Here is a 24280-nt window from a genome sequence, read left to right on the forward strand (position 1 = left end):
ATTAAACTCCATTCGTCCTCGGTCAAGCCGATATATTGTTTATCTGCGTTTTTTTGTAAGGAAACAACGCATTTGTAAATAATATTATTGATACGTATTTTCAATTCATTGGGCATTCAGTTTAAGCCGAAAAAGTTACTTTAATAGTATTATTAAAATGAACAATTTGTTAAGGGAGGAAAATGTTTCTCTACAAATTTTTTGTGTATTAATTTTAAAAACACTAGAAACATTTTTTGCTGTACGGTGGATTGAATCAAATTATATTTTTATTTCTATTTCGCTATTTTGCAATTTTTATTTCAAATTTCAGCTCAAAAAGTTTTAATTTTTTTTAAGAGCATCTTCATACACACGTTTGAAAGAGTTAAAAACATTTTGTTTAGTAAAATTTTGATTTAGTCTATTGTTAATTGAAATTTGAATTTATTTTGAAATTTAGAGGTGTGGGGTTGGAGGTGTTTGCTGAGCATTGCATTTATATTAATATACGATAATTCATCATTAGTTTTTTATAAGACCTAAAAGAATTTTTCGAGAGGTTAAATGTGACATTAAGAAAATCCACAATTTAAAAAATAAAGTTTATTTCAATTTGGAAGCCAATGGTTTTGAAAATTTCTTTTTTCTGATTTTGTTAAGATGAGGCCCTGATTTTTTATTGCATTATTAGTAAACCAACATTGCAATACAAGCCTAATTGATTAAATGAGCGGCCGCGACGCATCACGGCGTGCATGATGAGCAGCCGTAGCACACTTGCCTCAGACATAAAGGACCCGTGGTTCAAACCCCACCTCTAGGCAAGTTTTGCAACATCGGATAGGAAGGAGGCGTGAACTTCCAATTAAATGCTCATCCGTGGCGCTCTGTGATAAGACCCGTAAAGACTTCTTGGGACACCTAAATAAAATTAAAAAAAAATTATCGCATTTTAATAAATTCAAATCTCTCTCCCCCCCCCCCCATCCCCCCTCCCCTTCCTCAAATAAAAAAAAAAATTCGGATGTCAATTAACAATGGACTAAATCAAAATTTCCAAATGAAAACGTTTTTAAAATAAACTATTTTAGCTTGGGAATTTAAAATATATTAGCCTAAAAACTCGCAAATTTCTGCGAGTTTTTGGACTAATATATTTTAATCTCCCTCCAAATAAAGGCCTTCCTACGCGCTTTCTTTCAAACCTCATAAGACCAAATGTCGTACGTAGTATTAAAACATTTTTTTTAAATGTAACCGTTAGTTACAATTTTTATTCAAATATAAAATAATATCAAATATTATAATTGACGCTTTTTATACAATTTTGTGGCAATAGTCAAATCTTATTTATTATTATCAAAATATCGACATTATTCATATGTGGGCTACTTAACTAGTTTCATTTTCAACAACCACAAGACTGGCTCGCTTGAAAATTTTTATCCTTTGTAAAACATCGAAACAAATTTGATAGTTACATTTTCTATCATAGTTTTTTATATAATGGGAAGTTAATTTTTGAATATATTGGAATGACACACTTTAAAACAATCAGATAAGTTTTAAAAAATCAATTTTTGTGCGACTAAAACGAGGTTATTATACTCAACGAAGTTAACGCCAATTAGTAAAACATAAATTGAAATTTCTTATTAAAGCCTCAACTTCGATCATCGACAATCTATAGTTTAGGTTTTAAATCAAATAAATCAAAAATTATTTTCGTTTTATTCAACAACTTCTTTGTTGTAAAAAAATTTCCACCAGTTTTTTTTTTTTTTTTTTGTTTATACAGAATTTCATTTTTTTTAAAGTCATTTTGTGAACATCTTTGTAAAGACATTTTGTGAACATCTTTGCGATTTTACTCAGTCAGTTTGCCTCAAATTGTTTTAAATCAAACTAAGAAAACGTCCTTAGTTTGGACGTGATTAGATAGAAAACAATAGAGCAAAAACAATAAAAAAGAGCTAGAACTTTTATGAAGTGTTTAAACTCATAAATTTCCATCAAAGAAAACAACGCGTTTTTACTTTAAGTTATAATGATCTCCACTTAATAAGTAAAAGTAAAAAAAAAAAATGATGTGCAGGCAGTTTTAGCTATTTTTCTTTAATTTCCTTGAGGAAGATTCTACTTTTTAATAGTCTTTGCAAGAGTTAAAATAATTCCAGCAGTAAGCAAAGTCCGCACTTAAAACAGCATTCAAGAACTTGAGATTTCACTGGTCTGGAAGTTAAAACTAAAATTAGGATTTTACATTTTATATAATTTATTAAATGAAATTATATAACATGTAAATCTTGATAGACAAATTACATTTTTAATATATTTTAAAAGATTTCTTGTAGTCCCCAGAAAGAACTTTGACGTTTTCCTTTTAAAGAATCTAATTGTTTAATTTGTAGACTAGATGTTTTACGAAAATATCTTATTTGTTTAAACAAATACCGACTGACGGAAATTTCTTGAAAAGTACTTTAACTAATCAAGTACCTTTGCATTTCGATATCTAACATAATATATATATATATATATATATATATATATATATATATATATATATATATATATATAATATATATATATCTATATATATATATATATATATATATATATATATATATATATATATATATATATACTATAAAAAAAAAAAAACGCAGATCAAGAATAAATTTGAACATAAATTAATGATATATTTGTGTATTGGCAACAAATTAATCGTTACATTAGTTGTATAACACATTACAGCGTATCCAAATCTTAGCAAAAAAAAAAAAAAGTCTACCAACAGGTCGTTGTGAGATTATAAACGAGATATTTAGATCAGCAAATAATAAAAAGGTATTTAAAACTTTAAATAACAGTAAATTGACATAAATTACTATTTTTTAGAACAACTAAACTAAAACTAAACTAAAAAGAAAAAACTAAATAAACATAAAATTAACTGCATTGTAAATATAGTCACATTCACTTTTATACAAAAAATATATTTATAAAGTGTTCATCATGTTTATTGTCTTTAGCAATATAAATTTTTAATTAAGTCCAAAATTTCTTGACAGTTTTTAAACAAAAAGAAAAGAAGATTTGCATTGTAAAAACCTTTATAAGAATTTCTTTGCAAAGAATTATGTAACAAATCAAAAAAATAATGTACACTAGTATTCAACAAAATAAACGTTCAGCTACTTCATCAAGATTTTAATCTCCTAGAAATAAAGACCCCCTCAACTTTTTATTAATTTTAATATCGCATTTTATTAAAACTAACTATAAATACAACAATGAAAAGAATCCAGTCAATCCGAAGAATACAACAATATAAATAACACTTAGAGCTTCAGTTTTATAAAAATGACATCTAAAGCAAAATCGTTCCTAAAAAAAACGAAAACGGTTTATAAATATTTTTTTAAGCTTGTTTCAAGTTTTTTATTAAAATATAAAAGTTTTATTTATTTGCAACTTACTTGCTATTCTTACTTGCATATAATCTCTCTATTTACATGTTTTTAACTTTTTTTCTTTTAGATATATTAAAACTTTGTTAATTTTATTATTATTACTATATTTATTATTATTATTACTATATTTTATTATTATTATTACTATATATTATTATTATTATTACTATATTTATTATTACTATTATTATTGTTGTTATTATTGTTATTACGGTTATTGTTAGTAATAGTATATTGTTATAATTTTATTGTTGCAAATTGACTTTTTAAACAGTTCTAACCTCAGGTTAGAATTAGCAAAATATAGCAGTTTCAACAAAAAAATTTTTTTTTTGATATCCAGAAGTTTTTGCAAAGCATACACACACAAAAAAACTTGAGGTTTTATGGTACTAACTATGCAGCTGCAATATTTACAGAAAACATTAGTACTTTATAAACAATAAATAAAAAAATAAAAATTAACTTTTTATGGAGTTGTAGATTTTATTCTCAGTGATAGAATCACAGATTCAGCACTATTTGAACAAGAAGTAAGTTTACATTCTTTATTCAAAAAGTGAGAAGTTCAAATATAGGATTTTTTTTCTATGGATTTGCTTGTTTTAAAACGAACAAATGTTTGCGGAATCAGAAACTCATTAGAAAACACTTTATAGTTATCATATGGTTACAACAGGTGAGTAAGAATAAATATATTCCAACATCTGCTAGCTACATGTTCATTTTATAGACCTTTAAATGTAAAAGATAATTGTCAGATCTTTGAATAAACTGACATTTGTATTGCTCTTAGAAATAATTTTTGCTGAAAGAAAGCTTAAAAATAAACATTAACATAGTATGACATAATCATTATCTTTAACATAGTATGACATAATCACAGAAAATGTACTCTTTTATTTAGTTTTACCTCTTTAAAATAACAAACAAATTTTGCTAGCAACTAGCAAGTTAGCAGACAAGCAAACTAGCTAGCAAACAAACTTTGAAATTAACAAAAAATTTTGAGGTCAACATTAATTAACCAATAAATCTTCTGTCTTATCAGAATTTTATTGAAATAATCAATAAATTTAAATTACATACTTTTTAAACACCATTTTGATTTTGTGACATTTGATTAGCATCACCAACACCAACTGCTGCTAATAAAGAATTAGTGACAGCAGGGGAAGCAATATTTAAAGTACGATTTTGACTGTCCAAATTTGCACGGAATGCATTAACCACACGAATCTGCAAATCAATAAAATAATCAAACAAAGCAATATGAAAAAAAATATTTATATTCAAATTTTGGTAAACCTGGTATTGCAGCCTTGACAAACTTCTCATCCAAAGTACTTTTCCTAAAGTACTGCCATCTGTTTCTTGAATAGATAAACCTTCACTACCCATGCGAAACCTTTTAGGTATTGTAAATTTGGGAATGCTAACAACAACTTGCCCCCACAAAAGCTCTGTAAATCCTAAGAAGACACACCACATCCATTGGTTAGCATCTAAAGGTGCTACTGAAAGAGTATGACCATGAAATTGAACAAGAATAATCTGAAATGATATGTAAAAAAAAAAAGTTTGTTTAGGAATTCATAAGCACTAAATACTAACTTAAGAAATGAAATTTCACTTTTGTTTATTACAATTGTAATTTTTAAAACATTTTTGAAAAATAACCAGGTTCTTTGCCATATAAAACTTTCATCAAACTGAACAAAGAATTGCAAAAACAACACTGCGTACATGCTTGCATTGTATGCATGATTGTTTTACAAAGACATGCTTACATGAATTTACTAAAAAGTAAAAAAGTATAAAAAGCTTACCTGTACAAGCAAAGTTCCAACAGTTATTATACTAAAAATCTTGTTTAAAAATATTTTTTTGAAAACATTGCGCTCACCATGAACAGCCCTAGCATTAATCTTGTTAAATATCTGCATCATAACAAATGTATTGAACAAGATAGTTAAATGTTGAGAAGGTCGATGCAGTTTCATTTCTGCAAAACCATTTGGGATATCAAATAAAATATGACCACGGAAAGTGATTACCAACATAACAAATAACTGATAAATACCATGACCAAGTATAAAACGAAGCATTGAGCGAGTAATAAGAGGTTTTGTCCGTCCATATGGTTTTCTTTCCAAAAGAGCATCTGTAGGATGCTCTGTAGCAAAAGCCAGAGAAGCAAAATTCATAATTAAATTTACCCAAAGAAGTTGTATAGAACTAAGTGGACTGACCTTAAAATACATAATAGAAATCGAAAAATATTTTTAAAACCAAAAACAATTTTATGTATAGAACACATAATAAAAAAAAAAGAAGTAGAAAAGTGTTTAAATTGTTTAGATCGGTAATAATGCTTACTCTTAGTACAATAAATCCAATAATTAAAACAGATGTTGCAGTAAAATTTACAGTCAACTGAAACTGAATAAACTTAGAGATGCTATCATAAATATTTCTTCCCCGCATTACTGCCTTAACAATCCTTTGAAAGTTATCATCCAGTAAAACTATGTCTGAGGCTTCTTTTGCAACCTCTGTACCTTGTATCCCCTAAAAAAATGCTTATTATGCATGTTTATACACACAAACACACACACACATATATTCAAAGTTTCTTTCAATAGAAACCTACAAAATGTCTCTAATCGTCAAAAATTCCAATAAAAACTTGATAATAAAAATCACAGGTTTATAAATATACAATATAAACTCTTATTCTCTGTACTCAAGTATGCATGAAACTGCACTAATGAATTCATTACATATATTGACTGATGGGTTAAGTATAAACAGGTAGTGTATGTAAAGACCTATTACATTTAAATATATTTTTTCATTCTTTATTTTTTCTGGAAAACCTGGATTTAGGCACTCATTTAAAATATTAAAATCCGCAGAAGATAAAAAGTAAAGTGTTGACTATTGAACAGTTTACACTCTAATTTAAATGTTGGATTTTCAAAGTTTTGCACCCGTCACCCACTCACAGTGTTTGTGCCTGTATCTATCATCTGAATGTTAAATTATTAACTAATGCTCTTAAAATTTTCAAAGACTATAGAGATTTAATGGGAAGGATTGTTTGCAATAAGGATAATGCAGAGTGCATGTTACATTGATGTCTGCTATGTCCTGGTATTGCTGCTTTAAAATAACTCTTAAAAGTAAAATTTGACAACAATGATAAAGAAATAACAATTAACCAATGGCAAGGTACTGATAGAACTAAACTGATAAATCAAAAAACCAATATTGAAGATGTTATTGACCTTTTATGCAACAAATTAGATAAACTAACATCTCATTCACTTATAGCTAAAGTCAGGCCAAGTACCTTAAAGACTGTAAAGAGTTTTTAAATCACAATAAGTGCATGATATTGGGTGACTTTGCAGAGAACTTTCAATTTTTTGTTCAGGATGAGGTGAGAAGTTACCACTGGAATAAACCCAAATGCACACTTCATCCTATTAATATATACTATAGATCAAATGGTAAACTGATATCTAAATCATTTTGGTTTCTTTCTGATGACGTTGAGCATGATGTATACTTTGTACAAAAAATACAACAGCTTATTACCAATAACATTAAAGCAAACATTCTACAAATTAGTTATATTAAATACTTCACTGATGGATGTACAGCACAATACAAAAACTTTAAAAACTTTATTAATCTTTGCCATTACAAAAAAAACATTGATATTGATGCTGAATGGTTTTTTTGTGTGCTAAAAGCTATGGTAAATCTGCTTGTGATGGCATTTGGGGCACAGTAAAAAGAATAACTGGACAAGCCAGTTTAAAAAGGATAGTGACAGGACAGATTTTATGTGTAGATTAGATGATTTCATTTTGGTTTATAAATCAGAAAGTTCGAAAATCATTACAACCAAGGTTTACTATGGGAAGAACCTTGCCAGGAACAAGATGCTTCCACCATTTCATACTAATTAACAAATGTACAGTTTCTTTTAAAAGGATGAGTCAACAAACTGATGTTGAGAAATTTAACCTTTTACAGATACTAAATGACCTGGTTGTGCAGCAGGTTATTTATAACCATATGAATTATGTAGCTTGCAAGTATGACAATTTTTTGTGGATTGGAATTATAACCAAAAAAGATGGAAAAAAAGGAGATTATAAAATTCAATTTAGCATCCACATGTCCCAGCCCAAGTTTTCTTGGCCCGCACGGGAAGTTATGCGTTGGGTCCCATCAAATTATGTTTTATTTACCATTGATCTGCCATCTATAACAAATGGTCGCATTTATAAAATTTAAGAAACTGAGTCAGAAAAAATTATTGAAAAAAATAATAAAGGTTTATAGAAAAAATTTTTAATGCATTATTATTTTTATATTTGTATGTTATTTTTTCAAATATAGTTAAGATATAACTTTATGTGAGTATGTGTAATTGGCACAATTCGGCTACTCAAAAAAAATCTCCTAGTGACTTGTTTTTAACATGAAAAAAAAAAAAAAAAAGGGGTTGGTAAAATGCCTAACTGAAACCCCCTCCCCTTTATACCATGAGCCCTCCCCAGGTACAAAAAATAAAATAGAACTAAAGTATAAATTATTATTGCCCTCAAAAGGACATAAAAATTAAGAAAAGCTAATTTTGTCATAAGTTAGCATTAAGCTTAATGCTGATTCAGCATATATATAGGCTTTACTTAAAAGGTTGCAATTTAGAAAAGTCAAAAACGCAGTAATATTTTTTAATAATAGTGATGTTTGATACCTATATTGCTGGGCTTCTCAACCTAGGGGTCATATAGCTTTTCTAGGGGGTCATGAAAGTATTCCATTTTATCCATAAGGGGGTCATTTACTTCTTGCATTTGATATAATTTTTTAAATATGCAGTATAGTTTATAATAGTATTATTACAAAAAATAAAGTTGAAATGGCAACAGTTGAAAATGCGTTGTTGGAGAAATCAAACCAGCTGGTTTATTAGGCATGGCACTGGATGAATCAACTGATCTGCAGTCATGTGCACAGCTGTTGGCATATGTAAGATACAAGTGGAAGGAAGATATTAAAGAAGAGTTCTTATTTTGCAATCCACTGAAGCAACATACAACTGGAGCTGAAGTTATGGCTCTGGTGGATTCTTTTTTTTTTGAAGAAAGCCTAGAATGGAAATATTTTTGTGATATCTGTACAGATGGAGCTCCATCAATGATGGGTGAGCATGTTGGTTTTGTTGGACTTACAAAAGAAAAAAATTCTGAAATTTTGATAAACCACTGTACGATCCATAGACAAATTTTAGCTTCCAAAACATTGCCTGATGCACTGCTAGAAACACTGAATAATATAATAAAGATTGTGAATTATGTGAAGTCTAGTGCACTTAGTACAAGACTTTTTAAAGAATTATGTAAAGGTATGGATGCTGAATACTATAATCTTTTACGTTGGTTGCCCAAAGGAAATGCTTTCACTCGAGTATTGAAGTTGAAAAATGAAATGAAAGCTTTTCCACAAAGAAAGATTGACGCTGCGAAGGCCGAGAAAACACAAACTGCAAAACAAATTAAAAAGCAGGAACAGATGATAGAAATGAAATTGATAAATGTCATGTGCGATGATTATTTTGACCTGGAACTTAGAAATAAAATAATTTTTTTTAAATTGAAAATCAGTACTTTTAATGTTTTTTTGGGAAAATATATTCAATATTTGCTAGGAGGAAGGCGAATGAAGGTCACTGTTTTCTGTTAAATCTCAAAAGGGTGCTGGACTAAAAAAGGTTGAGAACCCTTGCTATATTGAAAGTTATAAAAATACCTAAAAAAAGAATTGTCAAGATGACATCACCATTTCGACCGTCAAAATACCCTAAAATATATGCCTTTATTATCTCATTAACATGTAATTTAGGTGTTTAAAAAAATTTTCAGTTTGCAATTTGTATCCACCATGTGGAAGATTGCCTATGTAAAAAATTTCAGGATGATACCTCATTTGGTTCATAAAATATTGCTATTTAACAACAAAAAATGCTGAGTCAGCATAACTAAGAAAATTTAATCCTAAATATCTTAAGAAGGTTTCAATGTTTACACATTTTCCTAATTTTCATTAACTCTGTAACATATAAAAAATTAGCAAAATCCAAAACACAGAGTAACATTTTTTTTTTCTGCTGATTTGACATCGAATTACCCTTCAGGAGTTAACAGAAAGTTTCTGTTGACCAGCGTCACACCCCTTCTTCATCTAAAGGGATAGCATAGATGCAAAGATGTGTTGAATTGGAGATAAAAACTTACGGGACGATTATTTAAAACTGATTGAGATTTCTCAATGACTTTTCGTAATGGACCATGGTTTGATGTGTTTTGTTTTTCTGATAAAAATTTTTCTTCGCATGTAATTAAAATTGCCTTGATTGGCAACAAACTTCTAAATAAAATTTTTTTAACGCATTTTCTATTGTTAGCAAACTTTAAAACAAGCTAAGTATTTTTGCTTATTTAAACCTTTTAATCTTAATATAGTTGCTACAGAAAACGTTTAACGTTTCATGTTTAACGTTGTTTCATTAGTTACTAGGCTTTGAAAGAGCGCGTTCTCAAAATGCATGCGGTCGTTGGAGAAAGATCTCTTCAGCGAGTTAAAATTTTTTCCTTTTGGAATTTAGTTATTAGTTTAGATATATTACATAAAGAATCATATTAAGATAAATAATCATCGTTAAGATCATGTTATACTTGAAGTAAGTATATAAAATAGTTGTATATACACTTTTATTAGATAAACTAGAAAGGATTTTAATTTTTATTAGATAAAGTAGAAAGGATTTTAATTTTTTATATCGTTTATATTTTGTTTGTTTTAGTTTTTTTTTAGCAGTTTTATTATCATTTTTAAGAAGGAAAATAGCGGTGTGGATGTTATTTAAACTTATACTTATGCTATTTCCATAAAATGGGTATTACTACTTTGAAATTTCTGTGATGCTATTAACTATTTTTGTTCTTTTTTAGAAAATTTAGAAAAATAAATTAAAGTTTTGTGCCAACACCGACATGGCATGTCACATGTTGTTGTATGTAAAGGTTAAATTTTGTTATGAGGATTACGGTTCTTATGAAAAAAAAAGAAGGTAAAGAGTATTGTTTGTAAATATATATTTTGTTTGCTTCGAATCTTTTTAAATTTTCTCGCGTCATTTTAAACATTTTTGTTTGCACACGTTTATTGTTTTGCATATATGCTTTTTTAATTTGCATGCATATGTGGTAGTAAGTGCTTTATAGTTGTTTTATCAATGTGTTTTTATAATAATGTAAAGTGTTTTTTTATTGTTTGTGTATTTGTTAATATGTGTTATATAGTTGTTTTAAAAATCTGTTTAAATGTGTATATAAGGTATATATTTAACCTTATATACATATTTAAACACATTTTTTGTGTTTATAGTTAGTACATATGTTTATATTATGTTGTTTTCGTGTTTTCAAAGTGCTGCGACTTGGTAAACGTTTAGAGCAAGATTTGTCAACTTTGCCAGCCAAGCGGTGTACTTATAACAGAGGGTTACACAATAGTGTTTAGTGTCAAACTGTTACTGTTTTAGGTCTAGCTGTTTTCAAGCCTTTATTGTTAATTATTCTAAAAATATATAATGAATTTTAATATAACACTTTGCGTAATGTTGTTACTTTTGTTCTGTTACATATGAATGTTATTATACTTAAGTTATGTTGTATACATGTTATATAAGATTATGGTGCGTGCTATTGGGTGTTGTTGCTGTGATGTTTTTTTGTTATCTTTTGAGTTGATAGATATTTGGCTTATCTTCATGTTGGTGTCTATTGTTAAAAATGGTAAATAGGTAATTTTATTAAAAATCACTGTTTTTAATCATTCACTAAAAGCCAATACAAGTTATTTTGACATATATACAATTTGTTTTATCTCAATTTGATTTTTTGTCTTTAGCGCTGTTTACTACAGGATTTTGCTATAAATATTTTGGAATCATAATGTTCCAGCATAAACTATTTTGCAAAAGCTAACATGAAATAGTAATATTTTACAACTACTACTCTGGTAATTCACAACAGCTTTTCTCTATAAGGTACATTGATTTTCATTTTTTGTATGAAGTGTTTTTCTTATTTATTTACTTATTCGTTACATTTTTTATTTTAGATTTATCAGATGATGTATTTATGTGGTATAGAACAAAATATTTTAAAATTTTGTTAATTTTTTAAAAAACTTTTGCTAATAATTTTTTTGAAGAAATAATATTTAAGTTTTCAATAAAGGATTTACAACTTTTTTTTTTTTAATTTTTCTTTGTTAGCAGTATGTTTATTATTTGAATTGCATGTTTTTTATAATTTTTTTTATAATTATTTGCTAAGCAAACACTTCCTAGCTGATATATATATTTTTTTAAAGTCATAAGATTATGGTATAATTTATTTTAAATGACAGTCTGTTATATATAAGAATTATTTGTGTGTGCTATTTAGAGTAAAAAAAAAAATATATAGGAAAGATCGCAATCTTCAGGATTCGTTTAAGATTTTTTAATACTACTTTCAATTAAAAGTGAAGTTTAAATGGATGATATTAGGCTAGAAGCAGATATTAGTTTAGAAAGTGGAAATGTTAATAGACAAGTTAATCGTCGCAGAAATGAAAGAGATAGGCTTAGGCGAGATGAAATTAATTAATCGACAAAATACTAGAAATACTGTTCGGCAAATAATTCGAGCCCAAATAAGGAGAGCTTGGTTAGGCGAGTTGAAAATAATCGTTGCAGAAATGAAAGAGATAGGCTTAGGCGATAAAAAATTAATAATGGACAAAATGCTAGAATATCTGCTAGATACGAAAGAATGCATTGTATAGCAATAAGTAATACTATTCCAGATAATATTTATTTAGGAGAAATGAATTTTTTATGTCGCCATAATGGAAAGGTAGTTTTGTCGCAACCTTCATCATTTCCACAAGATTTAGTAGATTTATTTCAAGGAAACTATGCAAATAGAAATGCCAATCTGAAGTTTTTAAATTATATTAGAAGTTTTAATGCCTGTCTTTCTTTTGCTTCATATAAATCTAATGCAGTTCAACCCATGAATCATGGGCCGCCATGTTTTACAATATGTGGTCAAGTTTTTCATCGTATAGGTAATCTAAGGCCAAATCAAGATGTTCCGCCGACATGTTGTCAACTATACATCTATGATTTACTTGCAGCAGTAAATTTTAGAATGCAACATCGTGGTAATGATCTTTGCTTAAATGATTTAATGTTTCAATTACAAACTATTATTAGTGAAGAGAACCCATTTGCTCTTGCATTCAAAACATGGCGGAAGTGGAAGATGAAGAAATTCGTCGAGCAGCTCTAGAAGGTCGCTCAGTGTCAGTTGTAAAAATGTTTTTACTTGAAGGGCAAGATAGACGTCACTATAATCTCCCTTCACATAATGGAGTTGCATTTGTATTTTTTGGTGAAGATGGTGCACCACCTGCGTCCAGGGAAGTTGTTATTTACCCAAGAGGTCATCCTCTTAAAACTATGTCAAGTATGTCCGCCAACTTAGATCCTATGGTTTATCCTCTATTATTTCCAAGGGGTGATGCTAGTTCACATAATCAATTGGTTCACAACCCTGAACGTGCTATATTGGTTAGAAATCATGTTACATTATCTCAGTATTACAATTATAAGCTTTCAGTTAGACAATTTTTTTTTTCACTCTTTTATGGCAAAAAACTGTTTCAGTAATATGCTGTTGATGCGTATGTTAAAATTGAAGGCTAGCGCCTTCAATTTTAACATAACTGAGAAGCAAACAGTATGATGCCTTTCACGAACTTGTAAACAACCTTGGAAATGATCATAATGTTAGACCAGGGCGTGTTGTAATTTTGCCATCAAATTATGTAGGAAGTCCTAGAGCTTTAAAAGAAAACTTTAAAGATGCTATGCTATATTTAAAAAGTATGGTAAAACTGAATATCTTTTATTACTTTCACTTGCAATCCAAAATGGCGCGAAATAACTATAAATTTATATCCAGGTCAAACAGCAAATGATAGACCTGACTTGGTTACTCGAGTATTTAACTCAAATTAAATAACCTTCTCAATGACATTTTTAAATTAGGTGTATTAGGGAAAGTTGTTACATATGTTCACGTTATTGAATTTCAAAAGCGTGGTTTGCCACATGTTCATATTTTACTTCACTTTGCAAATAATCATAAGCTTGAAACAGCACATGATATCAATAATTTAAAATCTGCAGAAATTCCAGATCCAATTGTTAATCGTGATCTCTATGACGTTGTTAAAACTTGCATGATTCACGGACCATATGGCATACTGAATCCAAACTCTCCCTGCATGAAAGATGGGGTGTGCAGCAAAAACTATCCTAAAGAATTGAATGCTAACACAGTAGCAGTTCATAATGATTATCCACGCTATAGACGTCGTGATAATGGTTCGGTTATCAATATTAAAAAGTCACAATGTAGATAACCGCTGGGTGGTACCTTACAATCCACGGTTATCAAAGAAATATCAAGCTCACATTAATGTTGAAGCTTGCATGTCTGTTAAGGCTGTTAAATATTTGTACTAATACATATACAAGGGTCACAACTGTGCCAATATTTTAATAAATGAACAAATTAATCATGATGAAATAAACACTTTTTTAGATTGTTATTATGTTAGCGCACCTGAAGCATTTGGCGAATTTTCGAGTATCCAATAAGTCATATGTCACACACTGTTATACGCCTTAAAGTTCATCTACCTGAAAATCAATTAGTATATTTTAAAGAAGGAGCAAAACAAATGGCTTTAGATCGTGCAGCTCAACGTGATACGCACCTAACGGCATGGTTTAAGTTAAATACTGAAAACGAAAGAGCACATTGCTATTCGTATGTAGATATTCTTTATCATTTTATATTTGATGATAAACATTGTAAACGAACGTTAGACAAAGGGGTGGTAATAAGGTGATAGTAAGAATGTATAAAGTTAATCCAACTAACACCAGACCTTTTATATTGACCCAACTTTGTTTCATATCGTCATAGGACTACAGTCTTTATACCTCTGTAGATATTGAAAAAATTAAAATGGTCTCATACATAACTCATTTTCACAAAAAACTGGACAACCGGCCTTTGTCTTCTGACGTACAGATAGTAAGATTTAAAGTTTATTTTAGTTTATAGTTTTGGTTTAGTTTATAGTTATTTTTAGTTTACTTTTAGTTAGTTTTAGCTTCAGTTTTCTTTTTTCTTACTTTAGACAACTTTATGGAGGAAATGAGGGGAACAGATAAAAAAATTATAATTATACATTTATTTATATGTAAATATTGTTTTATCAATTATTCTGAGGTATATTCCCAGACGGCACAACTCGTTTAAAAGTTACGCGTGGTTTCTGTTAGGTGTTTAAAACTCCCGAAAACACTAAGAATAACACGTGTCAAGGATAGGGTTTTGATTCCGTGAAATTAACTACTATATTATACCAAGAAACCAGTTTGGATATTAAGTTTTTAGTGATGGTTTTTCAGTTACAAAAATGGAGTATTAAATTATCAGAAGTTTTTGCAACGAATGTGAAACCATCACTAAAAGCATGCGATTTTTCAAATTTATTGCATTATTATTATTCGGAAGGTTTTGGAGTGTGTAACAAGAACATTCAGGAAAACATTTGTCGAGAAAATTTATATGTTAAATAAATTCAGTTTTTGTTAACTATTAGAATGTATATATATATATATATATATATATATATATATATATATATATATATATATATATATATATATATATATATATATATATATATATATATATATATATATATATATATATATATATATATATATATATATATATATATATATATATATATATATATATATATATATATATATATATATATATATATATATATATATATATATATATATATATATATATATATATATATATATATATATATATATATATATATATATATATATATATATATATATATATATATATATATATATATATATATATATATATATATATATATATATATATATATATATAGAGTGAAAACTAATAATTATTAATATATATTTCAATTACATTACTTAAAGTTTCACGCAAAAGCGATCATCAGATGTATATATATAAATATATATATTTATATGCATATATATATATATATATGTGCATATAATTTATATGTACCTATATATATATAATATTTATAATATATATTATAATATTTATTTATAATATATATTATAAATATATATATATATATATATGTGCATATAAATATATATATATATATATATATATATATATATGTGCATATATATATATATGTGTGTGCATATATGTATTTATATATTTATATATATAAATATATATATATATTTAAATATATATATATATATATATATATATATATATATATATATATATATATATATATATAAATATATATATATATATATATATATATATATATATATATATATATATATATATATATATATATATATATATATATATATATATATATAAATATATATATATATATATAAATATATATATATATATATATATTTAAATATAAATACATATGCACACATATATATATATATATATATATATATATATATATATAACATTTTTAAACCAGAATATCTGGGTTTTAATAAGCAACAAAACATAAATTGAAAAGATTCTACTATAAGTCTTCTACTTACTTATAGTTTACTAAAATAATCTTACTAATTCTACTAAAAGTCAACTACTAAGCTTTTCACATGTTCAACGAAAAAGAGAATGAGAAAAAATATTAATGCTGGTACAACTGTTAATGAAAATACCTTTATTGAAACTCTAGTTATTTATCTTTAACTTAAAAAAATTTAAAATGACACTAATATTTCTGGTAAATTTTGTTTTTGCAAATTTTATCTTTTAGGAGTTTTACTGTTATCACATAATCTAGATGAAGACAATATATTTATAGAAGGCTTCAGAAACTTAATGAAGATAATATTATTAATGTTGATTAAGGTAGGTGACTATTAATGAACAGGGGGCATATGTGCATTTGGTTTTTTTAAATATTATGTATAACTTATATTTATATTTATTACCTATATTTTAGTGTATATTAGTCTAATTTATCTTAAAACAGGATATTTGTACTTTAACAAGCAATAAACTTAAATGAGATGGTTTCGAATCAACCTTTAAAGATTTCTATATTTATAAGCAAAAATCAATTAAGAGAGGATTTACATCCTGGTACAAATGCTAATGAAAATACTTGTGAATACTCGGGCTTCTGGGTCTTTCCAAAGTAATAAATTATTTGCATTTAATTTAAAAGTTTATAATATTTAAAAAGTACAATAGTATATTTGATGAATTATGTTTCTTAATGGTTTTCATAAATTCTCTAAGGGCGTCTCTTATTTAGGTTGAAGTAGATGGCTCTAAAAAACAATTTGAAAAAAAGAATGAAGGGTCGATTCCGTTTAAATGTACATACACAAACAATTCTGATCAATAAGGAAAAAATCAATTTTACTCTTCCATCGAATCATCACTCTGGTTTTTTCAAACAGCATTTTTTATAGTGCATTTATTTAGGTACAATACAAAACAATAGACTAAGATAATCATTTATTTTGTTATTTATTATAAAACTTGTTTTTTTTTTTAAATAGATTAAGGCGAATAATCAAAAACCATTACCAATACAGATCGACCAAAAATCAGACAAACGATGCTTTTTTCTCATGGATGATGCTATGTTTTAGCGTTAAATGATTGACACACCATTACATAAAAAGAAATTTGGACTACTGCAATAGTTTTTAGATAATGATTTGAGTGAAATTAAATTTGAACAGGTTACCTCAATTGAGGAATTAGTAAAGTTCGAGACCCGACTTTTAAGAAAAATTAAAAAGAACATTCGATGCTACTGGAATTGATTGTAAAAATACGAAAGCGTATTGTTATACGATTTTACAATTTTATATTGACGAAAGAGGCGATCAATCGAAATTAAATATTATGTATGGTACCATGTGCCAAGCGTCTTTTATTAGCTTATTTTTAATGATTTGGTTTTTTATTTCTTTGTTTATTTTTTCTTCATAGTATTATTGTATATTAATTTACCTTAAAAAACAAAAATAAAACAACAAAATTGTCGTAAATATAATGTAGTATATATAAAAAAAGGTTTACATGTTTAAAGTTATTAACGTGTCTAACAAAACCTACGTAATTTTGGTTTATCATTAAACCGTGCTGAACAGCTGTTAGTTCAGGCATAAGTTTGGAAAACTTATGCCTGAACTAACTAAAGGCATTAAATAAAGTTTCCGTTTGGAAACTTTATTTAATGCCATAAGTCCGTTTTAAACTATAAAAAACACGAATTTAAAACCTCTTAAAACACGAGTTTAAAACCTCAAAAACACGTATTTAAAACATAAAAAAACTCGTCTTTGAAACCTTAGAAAACCCGTGTAAAACTCCAGTTAAACTTCCCGTGAAATCCACGTGTTTTTGGTTTACGCCTGGATCGTAACAAACACGTGTTTATACGGGTTTTAATTCCGAGATTAAAACCAGATGTGCCGTCTGGGTTGTTTATCTTTAGTGTCTGGTAGAAGCATAACTGGGAGGGCTGTGTTTTAAATTTTATATATTTTGTATGGAGATGTGTGCAACAGTTAAAAGAATTATTTAATATAAATTTGACGTTTAAAAACTGTTCGCATATTACTCATATTTTTATTAAAATTAAATTTTTCCCAAGTTTAACCCTTTTTAATTTACTCTCATTTTTTTTTTTTTTTTCAAATACTTTTAGCGTCCTCTTCATCCTGTGAAAATGATGAGGTTATGCTTTATATTTTGATTAAATAAAATTGCAAATATTTTTTTAATTTTAATTATATCCTTTTAATTTGTAATTTTAGAGTCGTTAACATTTGAACAATACAGAAGTTATTGCTCGCAACACCCAGGGCCTCTCTCAGAGAGGTCCTTCAATAAGTGGTATAGTAATGGAGGTATGGATGAGCCATCCTTTAAATGGAGGGCTCATCCTTACCGGGGTGTTGGGAGGCACCGAAGAAAAAGCAACAACTAAAAGGTTGTAAATGTCTTCTATCAATGCAGATGTTTATAACTTTTTTGTTGCTGCTTTTTCTTCGGTGACTTATTTTTTTTAATTTGTAGTTTTTTTTTGTTTTTTTTTTAATTTCTAATTTTATTTTTTTTTAATTTGTAATTTTTTTTTTTAATTTGTAACTTTTTTTTTTAATTTGTAATCTTTTTTAATAATATATTATGTTGTATATTTGATTTGTTTTGGTTTTTTTCAGTTGAATTTTTATTTGTTTTTCATCAATTAAACTTAAATATAGTTGAATTGATTCAATACCCAATTATCATAATATAATGATGCTACATTCTATGGTTAAAAAAAAATTAACTGGTAGTTTAATATTGAAAACACTGCTTTTAAAATTTACTATAAGCCAAGGCAATATATTAGGCTATATTAATGCAATTTATTTATATTTCATTGATTTTTTATCTTTAATGTTTATAGTTTGGCTTCTTGAAGCATATTCCTATTTTGCTTTTTAATTAAAATATTTTAAATTTTTTGTGATGTCTTCTAAATTAAAATAAAGTTTACTAAAAGCCAACATGAAATAACGTCATAAAACAACACCGAAAAGCTGCATCATGACAGCAACTTAAGTATGACGACAAGGCTAGCAAAAAGCAGGTAAATTGTTTTCCAGTTTATTATTTTTTCTTTTTTTTTTCTTCTATGTCTACTTATCTGTTACAAATTTTATTTTAGGGTTGTCATATGACGCATTAATGCAATATAAAAGATCAAAGTTTACATATTTTTTTCAATTTGTTATACACAATTACAACATATACAATTACACTATATACATATACAATTACAACATATACAATACAATTATATACATTATGCATTACAATACAATATACATATATACATATACAATATACATATACAATACAATTACATTTTACATATTACATATATACAATACAATATACATATACAATACAATTACATATTACATATATACAATACAATATACATATACAATACAATTACAACTTATTCAATATACAACATACACAATTACAACAAATACAATTTGTTTGATTGTAAATTAAATTTTTTTTGTTTCCAACGTATTTATACTCAACTGCTTAGTTTTTTTAAATAAATTTATTTAGTTGGGTGTATTTAATGTTTTAAAGGTAATTTTCTTTTTTTAAAGAAAAATGTATCACGGGGATACCAAAAACTAATAACTCCTGTATGTTTTACGTTCACTTCTTATTATTTAATTATTATTCAATCTTATTAATTAATTAAAGTTCATGTTATAAATAATATAACAAATATTAAGCTTTAGTTTTTCGTCACTGTAAAGCAATATGAAGTGTTATTATTTTGTGCCAGTAACTAAAAACGTATTGTGTTGAACTTAGTAATGTCGAGGAAAATGGCTCTGCCTTACGCACTGATATGACCTATGTCAGTTGTAAATTACTCAAATAATGTTAAATAATTGGTAAAATATTTTACCTGCTCATACTTTTAATGTTAATTTGACAGATGGTCTAATTTTTTTCAATTTGAAGGCGTTTTTCAAAAGGGGTAGGGGAAAGCGTGCACTCTTGATCATAAAATCCAGGACGCATTATGTGAATAACATTATCCTAAATTAATAATAATTGTAAAATAAATATTGACTATAAAAAATATATATATACCTTCTTAGAGTTTATTAGAACCATAAATATAGAAAACTCAAAAATAGTTTTATAATTTTGTCTTTTTGTAAATTTTTGTTTAGTTTTTTTCCCCCTGGATTTTAGGATCAAGGGTGCATGCTTTCCCCTATTAGTTAATGTTTCGCAACTTTAAATTGTGGAAAACAGCCACTTTGAATTAATTACGTAACAGACCGACCATAACCCGTATTAAGGGTTGCTTTCTGCTAGTATGATATAATAGCATAACTAGTAATATATAATACTAAACTTAATATATAAATGTTTTAAATATTTACAACGAAACTTTTTTTTTTGTTAATTATGTTTTTAATTTATTTTATTACCTATAATAACTATATTTTATAAACATAAATATTATGATTATTTAATATTTTTTAAAACTCGTAAAAAAACACACCATTACAAATCCTACATCTGCTTTTCTAAGGGCTGGTCCATCATTAGTACCATCACCAGTGACAGCAACGATTTCTCTAGCTTTGCTTAGTTTGCTATCAGTTATTCCTTTAACAAGGGTATATTTATCTTCAGGAGATGATCGTGCCATTACACGTAACTTTGGCCATAGCTTGTCTATTAATTCTTGTTGTACCTGAAACACAGTTTTAAAGACAACTTTATATTAAAAATGGTTGCACTGAAAACTTTCTTTAAAAAACACATATTTAAAATATAACAGTATATACATATAAAGATATATACACAATATCTTTTATCTATATAGAGACTGTGTGTATATGTTTATATATCATACAAACATATATACACAATATCTTTTCTTCTGATAATGTGTATTTTAACCAATTCATTAAAATACAAAATATAGCAGGTTACCTGTGTATATGCTACTGGTAACACATAGTTCGATACAATCTGCTTCATTTGAAGCAAGTAAGGCTCTGTAGCTATTGAATGCAACTTACCTTGATATAAAACCCCCCACTTTAATTGTTGATAAGTGTAAAAAGAAAAATTTGTAAAATTTGTATAGCAAGTATGTCTAGTAGAAGGAATTTTATGATATAAAAACCTCCACTTTAATTGTGGATAAGGGTAGAAAGAGAAGCTTGTTAATTTAGATGGTAATCTTCCTAGTGGTGGTATCAGAATAAATATACTCCTGATCTTTAAGAATCTCTAACGATCATTATTGTTCTAATCAACAAAACAAGGTTATGCCAAGATAGTCATACATTACTTTAATTATGTATGACTTTTTTGGCATTTACAACAAAATACAACGGCCTTGTTAACAAAGCAACTGTATTTTAATGCTTTAAACAAATGAAGGAAGGTAGTGTCTAACAACATCCTTTTAAAGTTTAGTACGTAATAACATTCTTTTATACTTTCTTACAACTTTAATTTTTTTTTATTATTAATAAAATACAGTTTAAAAAAAATTAAATAAATAAAAAGTTAGGAGAAGAAAGGAAAAACAAAAGTTCTTATAACTCAAGTTTTCATAGATTCAAAAAGCACAGTTTGTACCACAAGAATAAGTGATTCTACTTGAAACAGATTGTACCATGAGAAAAAATAGTAAAAATATGGCTATAAATAAGTATTAAAAGTAAGATATTTTTAAACAATATTTTTTGGAAGCTGTTGTAATAACAGGCTCCTATATGTATACTTATTATATAGCTTTATTTCATAATATATAACCTTCATGTTATATATACAACTTGTATATAAAACATAAAGACTATATACTATGAATAAAAGTTAATAGTATATAAAGCTAACTTTTCATATATTTCTAAACTTTATTACCGAAATTTTTTTTCTTAATTTAGTAATGATTTATTCTAATTTTATTTATAATGAAGATTTTATGCATTTATTGCTTTAAGTGTTATGATTTTTTTTTAAAGTTCTTACACATGTTTATTTAAACACTAAAGTGTTATGAGAGAACTTTTTGTCAAAGTTCTTAAAATGTTTATTCAAAGCATTAAAAAAAGTGATATTTTTGTGTCTATTCAATATTACATAAAAAAGATACTCCATTATTTGGCTCAAATTGAATTTATTTAAAGCATTGTTTTTATACCTGTGAAGTTTAATATCAGAAATTTAAAATGATATAAAATTTAAAGTAATTATTCCAAAAACAGTTTTGTTTTTTACACATATTTTATATAGGATTGCAATTTAAAACCCTCTTAATATAATGATTAATATGAGTTGCCACAGTTGCATTCAAAACGTCGTGTTTAAATTTTGTATCGACATATCAGAACTTTTTTACTTTATTTAAATCTGATTTATTTAATTTGAAAAGTTTTGTATCATTGTTATAGATAGTTATAAAATATTTTTTATTCAGCTTTTTTATTCAAAATAATCAAAAAATAATAAAACTATTTTGTGATTAATTTTGTGATGGTATTAGTTTTGGTATTAAATCTCATTCTTTAACTTGATATTAATTTTTTACACTTTTTTTAAACAAACATCTATTGCGCAAATAATTTTGTTAAATAACAATATTATATGTTTGTTAAAACAAAACATGTCTTGAAAACTTACAAATGTTTTAAATACATAATATATGTGTATTTTATTACAAATACTACAATACTTGTGCATCTTAGTTCTAGCTGTTTTCATTGATTTGGTTAAGGGGTTGTACCTAAATTACGTCATGCAGTTTATGATTTTTCTTGACTCCCTCCCCTCCTCCCCCCTCGTAACGCATCTTTTGCACTTTATTGACCCCCCCTCCTCATATTATCTAACAATTTTTACCGCCCCCCCCTCCCTTAAAATATTTTTTTATATTTTTTGTAGGTGGAAGGGGGAAGGGTGGGGGAAGGGTATTTATAATATATTATTTAATACAAAATATATTATAGATGCAAAAATGTTATTTTATGAAAAAGATTTTTTTCTTAAAACCTGAAATTTTAGCGTGGTCTAGTAGATTCCGCTTTGGGCTAGTAAACCGAGGGTTCCAGGTTAGTGCACAAAGGTTGTTTTTTTGTTGCTGCACACTTTTTTAACTAAATAAAATTCTTACCATATAAAGTCAAAGCGCAGAACGTGCACTGCTCATAGACTGTTACAGCCGTAACAATCCGTTAACATGCTGTAACAACTCCGTTAACGGAGTGTACACATCGACTAAGTAAGATTTAGGCCTAGTTTTTTTTTAAATCAACATGTAGATACATCAACTGAGGGTTTCGGCTTGGTCAGATACTCTTTCAATTAAAATAAAGTCTTCTCTAGATTTGAAACTAAAAAAAAAATGTTGTGTCACAAAATTGAGACCCCCTCCCCTTTGTAACACAAAATTGCCTTCTCTTCCCCCCCTCCCCCCCTAAAGCGTGACGTAATTTATGGACGACCCCTAATTGATTGGTGATCCCTGAGGCATAAAAACGTTTTTTTTAAAAAGTCTAAGAGTTCCAGATAATGGCAATAAAGCAAAGATAAAGTTAAATTCTCATATTAACTTGATTCATATAGAAAGATTATGCATTAGGTTATCAAATATGGTTGTGTATTAGAATATCAGATATGGTTGCGTATTAGAATATCAAATATGGTTTTGACAATTATTCTTACATGTACTCTAATACAAATTCAAAATAGTATAGTAAAAATTATACTATTTAATTTTATATATATTTATTAATTTTTATTTATAACAGTAATACGAATAAAAATACATACTATTCTCATGTTAGCATGATAAATATTTAATATATCAAGTATCACTTATTTTCTCTCTCTAGTTTTGGTACCATCATGATATTCTAATATAAGGCAAGAACATATTATTATCAAAATATTTTTTGATTATAATATCTTGATATTTTATTTTAGTTATTTATCTTGACTTTTGAAAAATTT

General features: G+C 26.9%; 1 protein-coding gene and 2 long non-coding RNA genes across 5 annotated transcripts in view; 2 read left to right on the forward strand and 1 right to left on the reverse strand.

The window, feature by feature from the left end:
* Positions 1-3212: 3212 nt before the first annotated feature.
* The window catches only part of LOC136089045 (plasma membrane calcium-transporting ATPase 3-like), a 37601-nt gene continuing 16533 nt past the window's right edge, over positions 3213-24280 (reverse strand). Inside the window, 6 exon segments of the mRNA XM_065814581.1 lie at positions 3213-3372; positions 4548-4697; positions 4767-5012; positions 5288-5710; positions 5838-6029; positions 20814-21008. Of these exon segments, the coding sequence (XP_065670653.1) occupies positions 4551-4697; positions 4767-5012; positions 5288-5710; positions 5838-6029; positions 20814-21008 (1203 nt within the window). The 3' untranslated portion in view covers positions 3213-3372; positions 4548-4550.
* On the forward strand, positions 10080-11700 carry LOC136088529 (uncharacterized). 2 transcript variants are annotated; one of them, XR_010642238.1, is made up of 5 exons: positions 10080-10221; positions 10493-10611; positions 10972-11346; positions 11454-11592; positions 11667-11700. It is a non-coding gene; the product is annotated as an uncharacterized LOC136088529 (long non-coding RNA). The 2 variants fall into 2 exon arrangements; XR_010642237.1 differs by having other exon boundaries at positions 10493-11346.
* Positions 13530-17299, forward strand: LOC136089044 (uncharacterized). Of its 2 annotated transcripts, XR_010642738.1 has the most exons (5): positions 13531-14434; positions 16509-16603; positions 16728-16892; positions 17013-17185; positions 17263-17299. It is a non-coding gene; the product is annotated as an uncharacterized LOC136089044 (long non-coding RNA). The 2 variants fall into 2 exon arrangements; XR_010642737.1 differs by lacking the exon at positions 17263-17299 and having other exon boundaries at positions 13530-14434; positions 17013-17241.

The sequence above is a fragment of the Hydra vulgaris genome, chromosome 12 (genome assembly GCF_038396675.1).
Source record: "Hydra vulgaris chromosome 12, alternate assembly HydraT2T_AEP".
Lineage (NCBI taxonomy): Eukaryota > Metazoa > Cnidaria > Hydrozoa > Anthoathecata > Hydridae > Hydra > Hydra vulgaris.